The 10,175-nt window shown below is 64.7% G+C and overlaps 2 protein-coding genes across 3 annotated transcripts; one reads left to right on the forward strand and one right to left on the reverse strand.

The window, feature by feature from the left end:
• On the reverse strand, nt 1–705 carry IER2 (immediate early response 2). Its single transcript, XM_065419046.1, has one exon. The coding sequence runs from the start codon at nt 703–705 to the stop codon at nt 1–3; it is 705 nt and encodes a 234-aa protein (XP_065275118.1).
• Nucleotides 706–4,729: 4,024 nt separating this feature from the next.
• Nucleotides 4,730–9,791, forward strand: STX10 (syntaxin 10). Of its 2 annotated transcripts, none has more exons than XM_065419554.1 (8): nt 4,730–4,772; nt 5,236–5,405; nt 6,493–6,587; nt 7,146–7,208; nt 7,754–7,870; nt 8,564–8,670; nt 9,152–9,246; nt 9,715–9,791. In XM_065419554.1, the coding sequence occupies exons 1-8, from the start codon at nt 4,738–4,740 to the stop codon at nt 9,789–9,791; spliced, it is 759 nt and encodes a 252-aa protein (XP_065275626.1). In that variant the 5' UTR covers nt 4,730–4,737. The 2 variants fall into 2 exon arrangements, with proteins under 2 accessions (XP_065275626.1, XP_065275627.1); XM_065419555.1 differs by lacking the exon at nt 7,146–7,208 and adding an exon at nt 7,110–7,118 and having other exon boundaries at nt 6,493–6,517; nt 7,777–7,870.
• Nucleotides 9,792–10,175: the final 384 nt, after the last annotated feature.

Genomic DNA, 10,175 nt, shown 5'->3' on the forward strand with positions numbered 1-10,175 from the left:
TTAAAAGGCCACCACGGCTCGGACCAGTATGCTGAGTACCCCGTCCCCGGGCCGGCAGCCCGGCGTGGGCTCGGGGCCCTTGGGCGGGCCGCCCCGCAGCATCCCGGAGAAGCGGGTCTGCAGGACCTTGGCCAGGCTGGGGAAGGGGCCGTCCTGTCCCTGGGGCTGCCGCTCGCCCTCCTCCTCCTCCGCCTCCAGCCGGGCCTTCTTGGTGGGCACCAGCCCGGCCTCGGCGGCCCCCGGCTTGTCCAAGCTGCTACTCCGCCGTTTCCTGCTGGCTTTGCCCGGGGGTGGCAACGAAACCCCCCGCGCCGGCCGCCTACCGGCCCCGGGCGCTGGAGCCGCCGGGGGCAAGTCCCCACTACTGTCCTGCGTCTCCATGGGCTCCGGATCGACTGCGCGCGGGGCGTTTCCACGGTCCACGGGGGGTGCCCGCTCCTCCGGCGCCGGCGGGCCTGGGGAGGCAGCGGCGGGCTGCAGTGGGGGCTGGCCGGCCCCTTCCTCCCCCAGGCAGGGCTGCGGCCCAAGCCGCCCCTCCTCGTCCTCCTCCAGCTTGGCCGAGAGATAGACCTCCCGGGCGTTCCGCATGACCAGCGAGAGCTGCAGGCTCCGGTGCAGCCGCAGGCCGCCGCGCTGCAGGCGGGAGTTGTACATCTTCCACACCGACAGGGTCATGATGCGCTGGGCTTCCTTCTGCACCTCCATCCCGGGCGGCGGCGGCGGCGGCCCGGCTCGCTCGTGCACGGACCGGGCTGTTTGCACGGGAGGGGGGGGCTGCACCTGGGTCTTCCCGCCCCCGCGCCTGCTGCAGCTGCTGCTCCGCCTTTTGTAGCTGCGTCTTTGTTCCGCCGCCGCCTCGGACCAGCCGCCCCGACTAAGCCCAGCCGCGCCCAGCTCCGCTGCTTTTATACCCCCGGTGATCTCAGCGCCCGGGCCGCCCCCGCCCACTCAGTCAGCCGCATCCGGCCTGTGCAACGCGCCGCCACCCCCAGCGGCTAGTGGGGGGAGGGGAGGACGGAAATGCCGAGGCGTGGGGGAGGGGAGGAGGAGGAAGCCGCCAGCCGCAGCAAAGCGGCTAAAGGGAGGGGGGGCGGTCGATGCAAAAGGGACCCCCCCCGCACGACCCCGCGGCCGCTTTTGCACAAGCAGCCAGACGCCCGGCACTTTGTGCTTTATTATGCGCGTCCAACGTAGAGATCGGGGCTTGTCTGCGCGCGCAGTGCGATAAACAATGGCAGCCACTGCACCGTGTGCAATAAAGCTCGCGGCACAAGAACGCCCTAACGCGAGCCCACAAGCACCATCGCCGTTTTAAGTGCAAATGCAACCAGCCAATGCAGCCTGTGAGTGTGACATTTCTGTGTCTCAGCGAAAGCACCATCTCCGTTTAATGCGGTCTGCCAAATAAATCTGTCTGTGTGAGGCTGCAATCTCTGCTCGATAAAACGCATCTCGTGTACATGGAATGCAACCCCCCGAGCAAATGCAAACATCGCTTTCTGTGTGTGTGTGTGTGTGTGTGTGTGTGTGTGTGTGTGTGTGTGTGTGTGTGTGTGTAAACAGCGCGATCTGTGTTTAAATCCACTGACTGGAGTCACTGCGACATCTGCGTGCTGGCTGCAAAATGCCTGCCTGTCCCGTGCAATCGCTGTGTCTCGTGTCATGCCAATAAACACCGTACTACAGCAAACCCCAACTCGGAGCCAGAACTCGCCGTGAATGACATCTTCCCCCGTTCGTTGAGAATGTGCGTGTGCCGGATGCACTGCACAACTAGTGACACAAGCCACGCCACACTCTCCTGCCTGGGTACAAACGGCGCTGCTTTAAGCCCCTCCAGCGAGTGCAACTTTTCCCGAATTGGTTATAAGAAACCCCCGCGGGGCGACGCAGGGGGGGCTCAACTCCCACGCGAACCCGCTTTCCCTCTTTTTATTGGGGTCCTAATCTCAGCGCTGCAGAGAGGCCAAAATTAACCCCTCCCCCGCCCGCCTATGTGGCCAGGGGGTCGGTGCTGGGGCGCACGGATGGGGGGGGGTGTCAAGCCCCCCCCATGTCCACGCTCTGCCACCTGCCCGACCGCAGGCGCCAGAAGCAACGCGCCCAGCACCGGCCCCTTCCCCTCCCGCGAGCTCTTGAAGAGGAAGGAAGAGGAGGAAGGAGGCTCCGCCCCACTCTTGAGGTCACCCCAGCCTGCCCCGGTTACCGTTTCCATGACTATCTCAGGGGCCCATGACGACAGGGGGCGGGATCCGAACGCGGCGCGCACCAACGTTCCAAAAGGGGCTACATTTGCAGCCGCCTCGCTTCCTCTTTCCGTATAAGGGCAGAGGCTGGAAGGCCCCATTGTGGCCTATGGGGAGCGTCCTTCCGGGATCCTACCGGGAAAAACCCATCGGCTCGCGCTGCAAATCCCTCCCCCGCAGCCCGTCTATGTGCACAGCACGTGGGACTGCACCCATCCCCCCAGCCTGTCACCCCCCAATCTCCCCCAGCCACCCACCACCTGCCTGTCACCCCCAATCTCCCCCCAGCCACCCACCACCTGCCTGTCACCCCCACAACCCCCCTAATCTCCCCCCAGCCACCCACCACCAGCCTGTCACCCCCCCCAATCGCCACCCACCACCTGCCTGTCACCCCCCAATCTCCCCCAGCCACCCACCACCTGCCTGTTACCCCCCCAATCGCCACCCACCACCTGCCTGTCACCCCCACAGCCTCCCTAATCTCCCCCCAGCCACCCACCACCAGCCTGTCACCCCACAGACCCCCAATCTCCCCCCAGCCACCCACCACCTGCCTGTCACCCCCAATCTCCCCCAGCCACCCACCACCTGCCTGTCACCCCCCAATCTCCCCCTAGCCACCCACCACCTTTCTGTCACCCCCAATATCCCCCCAGCCACCCACCACCTGCCTGTCACCCCCACAGCCCCCCACAATCTCCCCCAGCCACCCACCACCTGCCTGTCACCCCCCCAATCACCACCCACCACCTGCCTGTCACCCCCACAGCCCCCCTAATCTCCCCCCAGCCACCCACCACCAGCCTGTCACCCCCACAGCCCCCCAATCTCCCCCCAGCCACCCACCACCTGCCTGTCACCCCCAATCTCCCCCTAGCCACCCACCACCTGTCTGTCACCCCCAATATCCCCCCAGCCACCCACCACCTGCCTGTCACCCCCACAGCCCCCCACAATCTCCCCCAGCCACCCATCACCAGCCTGTCACCCCCCCAATCGCCACCCACCACCTGCCTGTCACCCCCACAGCCCACCACAATCTCCCCCAGCCACCCACCACCAGCCTGTCACCCCCACAGCCCCACTACAGGCCACAGCCCCCTACAATCTCCCCCAGGCAGCCACCACCTGCCTGTCACTCTGACTGCCCAACTACATGACACAACCCCCCACAATCTGACTACACACAGCCAATCTTCCCCCACCACAACTCCCTCCATAATGACTACACAACCCATCTCCCCCACCCACCCACAACCTGCCTGTTACCCCCACCCACACATAACTCCCGACACAACCCATCTACACAACACATCCACCCACAATATCCCCCCCCCCACAATCCAACTAGATGACACAACCTCACTACACACATCTGGGCACAGTCTGACTGTACACAGCCTACTTCTCTCACCCACTCACAACTCCCCCACACTGTCTGACTACTCACAATCTGCCTCTACACCCCCCCCACACACAACCTCCCTCTACACATATCAGGCAACTCTCCCCCAACTCGACTAAATACAACCTGACTACACACATCCCCTCATAATCAGATTGTACACAGCCTACCTGTAAACACCTCACACACACTGCCTGTTCCCACAGATACAATCTGACTACACACATACCCCACAACTCCCCCCACAATCTGACTACAACCACATCCAGCCTGAGTGGACACAATCTACCTGTACACAGCTCAAACACACAGACAATCTCCCTGCATGCCACACAACTCCCGCACACACTCTGACAACATGCAACCCCCCTCCCCACACACCCGGCTCACCCCCCCCCACACACACACACCCGCATGCCCCCCCCACCCTGCTGTCCTCAAGTGCTCAGTGTCACCCCTCACAAGGCCTCCCAGCAGCAGTCCCCTGGGGGCTAGGGTCCCATGGAGTCAGCTGCCAAGAGTCATGAGAAACCCCCTGGGGCCGGGAGGGGACAACCAGTAACCCCACAGCAGGGACTAGTCATACTGGCTGGACTGGAATTAAACACCCATGAGGAGGAGGAGCTGGGAGTGGAGTCTAGGGGCGAGCTGGCTGGGCGGGGGGCTCGGAGTCAGGACGCCTGGGTTCTGTTCTCAGCTCTGGGAGGAGAGTGGGGTCGGGGTGTGTGTGCCAGGACTCCTGGGTTCTAGTCCCAGCTTCGGCGCGGGAGCGGGATCTGGTGGTGGGGGATGGGAGAATCCGGACTCCTGGGTTCCATGTCTCTGCTCCCTGGCTCAGTGTGGAGCAGGTCAGGGCCGGGAATTGGGGTCAGCTCAGCCTTGCCCCTCCCCCCGCCTCTTTCCTCCATGGAGGGTTGTGAATGGGGGGAGCCCCGCCCCCCCCGCAGCTACCGCCTGCCCGGCTGGGCCCGCCCCGCCCTCAGCAAAGGCGGCGGCCGGAGCTTCGGCGGGGCCGGGCCAGCGCCGGTCACATGGCGGGGAGCGGCGGCGGCACCCAGCGGAGCGGGGGGCCGGGGCGGCAGCATGGCCCTGGAGGACCCGTTCTCTGCCGTGCGGGGGTGAGTCGGCCGCGGCCCGCGCAGAATCGTCTCCCCCCCCGTAAAGTGGGGCTGAAAATAGCACCGCGACCCTGTGCAGAGAGACCCGCTGGGGAGCCGGCCCCCCAAACGAGAGATCCCCCCTTCCGTCCCCCCCGCCCCTGGAGAAACCCCCCCTTTCTGCCCCCCCGCAAAAAGAGACATTCCCCTTCCCTTCCCCCCTCCTTGGAGGAAGAGACCTCTCCCTTCCCTGGAGAGACACCCCCCCCCCCATGCTGCGGGGGAGATCCGTTCCTCTCCTCCTCTAGGGGTGAGGGGTGAGGGCTGTTTATACCGGATTTCCTTGCTGGGTGCTGAGATGCAGCCACCTCTGGGGTGGGGGTGGGTGCTGAAGAGTAGCCAGACAGGGTTTGGCAGCACTGTGCCGTCTCCCTGGGGGTCTCCTCACTAGCCACTCACCCCCCCCTTTCTCTTTGCCCCCCAGGGAGGTGCAGAAGGCTGTGAACACGGCCCGGGGGCTCTACGAGCGCTGGTGTGAGCTGCTGCAGGAGACTCATGTCGTCAGCACGGAGGAGTTCGACTGGACCACCAACGAGCTACGCAACAGCCTGCGGAGCATCGAGTGGGACCTGGAGGATCTTGAGGAGACCATTGATATCCTTCTGGGGCCGGGTTCCCATGCGGGATCCCCCCCATCCGTGCCAGGCCTCTGCCCCGCTCCCCACGGCGCCCCCTGCTGGGAGTAGCCGGGAGACCCCCCATCCGTGCCAGGCCTCTGCCCCGCTCCCCACGGCGCCCCCGCTCCCGTGCCAGGTCTCTGCCCTGCTCCCCACGGCGCCCCCTGCTGGGAGTAGCCGGGAGACCCCCCATCCGTGCCAGGCCTCTGCCCCGCTCCCCACGGCGCCCCCGCTCCAGTGCCAGGCCTCTGCCCTGCTCCCCACGGCGCCCCCTGCTGGGAGTAGCCGGGAGACCCCCCATCCGTGCCAGGCCTCTGCCCCGCTCCCCACGGCGCCCCCGCTCCAGTGCCAGGCCTCTGCCCTGCTCCCCACGGCGCCCCCTGCTGGGAGTAGCCGGGAGACCCCCCATCCGTGCCAGGCCTCTGCTCCGCTCCCCACGGCGCCCCCTGCTGGGAGTAGCCGGGCGCACCCCCTCCCGTGCCAGGCCTCTGCCCCACTCCCCACGGCGCCCCTGCTGGGAGTAGCCGGGAGACCCCCCAGTGCCAGGTCTCTGCCCCGCTCCCCACGGCGCCCCCTGCTGGGAGTAGCCGGGAGATCCCCCCAGTGCCAGGTCTCTGCCCCGCTCCCCACAGCGCCCCCTGCTGGGAGTAGCCGGGCGACCTCCCCAGTGCCAGGTCTCTGCCCCACTCCCCACGGCGCCCCCTGCTGGGAGTAGCCGGGAGACACCCCCCCAGTGCCAGGTCTCTGCCCCGCTCCCCACGGCGCCCCCTGCTGGGAGTAGCCGGGAGACCCCCCAGTGCCAGGTCTCTGCCCCACTCCCCACGGCGCCCCTGCTGGGAGTAGCCGGGCGCACCCCCTCCCGTGCCAGGTCTCAGCCCCGTTCCCCACGGCGCCCCCTGCTGGGAGAGTCCATGGGAATGAAGGGAAATCCAGAGAGCTGTTTGATGTCTATGGGCTGACTGGGGCCTCGTCCACCCCACCCACTCTCCCCCCTCCTGTGCTCCCCACTCCTGCGCCCAGACTCTGTCTGTGCCCTGCGCACTGGGTCCTTAGCTCGGGCACACGCATTGTGGAGGCGAACCCTCGCAAGTTCAGGATCGAAGCCAGCGAGCTGATGGAGAGACGGGCCTTCGTGAGGCAGATGCGGGACTCTGTCAAGGTGGGGAACCCCTGCCCCCAATGCATCAGGATCCCGTGTCCTGTGTGTGTCTCTGTCTGAGGCACAGGGCCGCCCCCTACTGGAGGAATCTGGGAACTCAGACCTCCTCTGCGTGTGTGGGGTTCTGCTGCCCTCTAGTGGGGCACAACAGCTAGTGCACCAGAGGGACCCCACTAGCTCAGGGAGGAGGAGAAACTGAGTCAGGGATCATGGTTTCCAGCAGGTTGTTTTGAAACTCTGTGTGTGTATTGGATAGAGCAAGGGGCTGGGAGCCAGGACTCCTGGGTTCTATCCCCAGCTCTGGGAGGGGAGTAGGGTCTAGTGGTTAAGGCAGGGGAAGTCCAGGTCACCTGGGGTTCTGTTCATGGCCTTTCTGGTTGACCATGGGGAAGTCCCTTCCCTTCCTCGTGCTCCCATTTCTGTCTGTGAAGCCGACGGAGAGGGGGACCCCCACAGAAGTGCCCCGGGCTGCTGCTCTCCCAAGCCCCCCTCTCTCCCTGCAACAAACCCCTCTGCCTTCAGACCAATCTCGTTTTTAACCCCTTCCCTTCATCGCAGGAGATGCGGGATCACATATCCAGCCCGTCAGCCCTGGCCTTCGCCGAGCGGAAAAACAGAGAGGTACCTGGTCCTGTCCTCCCTGAGCAGCAATGGGAGAGCTCGCGGGGGCGGGGAGCACCAGCCCACAGCACCGCCCAGGCCCCGTAGAAAGCCCTATAGCCCATCCCATGCCCTGGTACGCCGTCCTCTCTGTCCCGCAGCCGCTGATGGGGGAGACTGGAGTGGCAGCCCCTGGCAGCTGGGATCCTCCATCCAGGGACATAGCTGCCCATACTTCCTGGGCACTCTGCAAGGTGCCTGATCTCTCCCTCGGGGGGGGGGACTGGTCCCCATGGTGCGTTTGGCCCCCGCCCCTCTGGTAATGAGGGTCTTGCTGTGTAGGGGATGGGCTGACAGCAGGGGGAGGAGGCAGATAGCACGGAGTTTGCGTGGCCATCCTCCAGATCGGAGCCGGTGCCCCCTAGAAGGGAAGGGCCCCATGTCCCATTCCCCACCCTGCCGAGCCAGCCAGTCCCCCTCACCCCCCTCACCCTGAGTTACTTGCTACCCCCAGTGGTCAGCTGCCTGGATGGATCCCCAACCAGGGCTCTGCTCTCTCCCCGCAGATGCTGATTGGCGGGGGGGCCAGCCAGAAGCCCCCCCCGGAGCGGTACGGCCAGCTGCGGGAGGAGCTGGTGTCAGCCAATTCCCGCTATATCGAGGAGCAGCAACTGCATCAGCAGGTGGGGAGCCGTCAGAGGCCACAGGCAGGGGCTGGGGGGCAGGGATATGCCCTGCTGCGTCCCCAGTTACCCAGCTCAGGAGGAACACCGTGTCCGTCCGTCCGTCCGTCCCCCAGCTGGGAATGGAACCCAGGGCCAGACGTAACTCCCCTAAAGCTGGGGGGTGGGGTGGGGGAATGATCTGGATTTAAACCAGAGGCTACATCTGGCTACATGTTGGACCAATGGGCCTGTCTAGGTCCGTATCCCGCCCAGATCCCTGCCCTCTGGATCAGACCTGGGCCCGTCGCCAGCAATGGCCGGCACCGGCTGCTCCAGAGTACGATTTCTTCCTTCCAGACCCCTGTAGTGATCAGCTCAGGGTGGCGGGGATCGGGGGCTGTGGCCTGACACCCATCCACCCCGTCCGAGAGCTGGATCTAAAATTACCCAAGCTGCCACCCCTATGCCCTCTGTGTTGGACCCCCTGCAGCAGGGAGTTCCACAGCTCCACAACCTGGGGATTAACCCTGCAGGCTGGCGGTTGCACACTTTGAGGGGGTGGCGGCAGCAATTCCTCCCTCCCACCATCTTAGTTCCCTTCTCCCACCACCATTCTGGTTCCGATCCAATCGCCCCCCTCCCCCGTAACGGGACCCTGTCGCACCCCCCTGCAACGACCCACTGGCTTTTCCTGCCTCCCTTCCCCGGCAGCTGATCATAGACCAGCAGGACGAGCAGCTGGAGCTGGTGTCGGGGAGCATCCGGGTCTTGAAGCACATGTCGGGCCGGGTCGGGGACGAGCTGGACGAGCAGAGCTTGTGAGTGGGGTGGGGTGTGGAGAGACCTGCTCACAGGCCTGGGAATGGACATGAGGCCTTTCCCCACTAGTGGGCGCCAGCTCTGATTCAGCCCCAGGGCAGGGGACTGGCTGGCTCATGGGGGTGGGGAATGGGACATGAGGCCTTTCCCCACCAGGGGGCGCCAGTCCCAGATCTGAAAATCCTTCCCATCTGGCCCCACGTGTGAGGTGAGTTTGGTGGGTCTCAGCCCAGTTCTTAGAGGGATGACAGGTGCCCGGAGGAGAAGCCCCACCAACCTGGGGGCGGTGGAGGGAGGGAATGGGACAAGCCCCCTCCTGACACCTTGGCAGGGGGCTGAAAGCGGCAGTGACTAGATCCGGGCAGGCATGTTAGTGTGTGTGTGTGTGGGGGGGGGGTTTCCATGTCTCTCCCGTCTTGACCACAGCCCCCCTGGGTGGGTGCTGCACCCTCAGCTGACAGCTTGACCCTGGCTTGGCAGGATGCTGGAGGAATTTGCCCAGGAGATGGATGGCACCCAGTCCCACATGGATGGCGTGCTGAAGAAGATGGCCAAGGTCTCCCACATGACCAGCGGTGAGGAAGGCGCCGGGCAGGGGGAGATTTTTCAAAGCACCTAGGAGACTTCAGAACCTGAGTCCCCTTCCTGTCTCTGGGAAGGGAGTGGGGGTCAGTGGTTAGATCAGGGAGGGGCTGGGAGTCAGGACTCCTGGCTTCTATCCCCAGCTTTGGGAGGGAAGTGGAGTCTAGTGGTTAGAGTCAAGGAGAGCAGAGAGTCAGGATTCCTGGTTTCTATTCATGGCCCTGTGTGACTTTTGGGGCAAGTCCCTTCCCCTGCCTCAGTTTCCCTTCTGTAAAACGGGGGTAGTGATCTTTACTCCTGGGGTATGTGTGCAGGTGGGAGGGAGGTTTCTTTAATGCACCCCAGGCAGCCTAGAGGTCCCTAGTGTCAGTGCTTAAGCCAACCCCCCATCTCAGAATTGCCCCTGCTCCCCCCCCTTTCCCCCACTCACTGCATCTCCCCCTGTGCTTCCTCCTCCCCAGACCGGCGCCAGTGGTGTGTGATCGGCATTCTGCTTGTTCTCCTCATCGTGGTGCTTATCCTCTTCTTCACTCTGTAATCGACTGGCCAGGACTGCGGGGGGGGGGGGGACTACTCTCCTGACCAGCCCCCCCTCCCCCCCTGCACATGCCTCCATCATTGCTTGGCAAGCAGCCCAGGAGCTGCCCTGCTGGAGCACAGCCCACCCCGGTGCCTTTCTCTGACCCTTGGGGCTGGCACCTATGGTAAAGAAAAGGCACCTCCAGGTACCAGGGGAGATTCCTGCTGGGAATCTGATTCAGGTCTCCCCCCATCCCCCCCCACCTCCAGCCTTTGCTTCCACATCGGGGGCTTGCAGTTGGGTACAGGGCTGGGGGTGTCCTCAGCCTGTAGGGGGCAGTAGTAACATGCTGGAATGGGGGGCACTTCTGATCTCTCCCCAGCTTTGGGAGGGAGGGGAAGC

Source organism: Emys orbicularis, chromosome 19 (genome assembly GCF_028017835.1).
Source record: "Emys orbicularis isolate rEmyOrb1 chromosome 19, rEmyOrb1.hap1, whole genome shotgun sequence".
Lineage (NCBI taxonomy): Eukaryota > Metazoa > Chordata > Testudines > Emydidae > Emys > Emys orbicularis.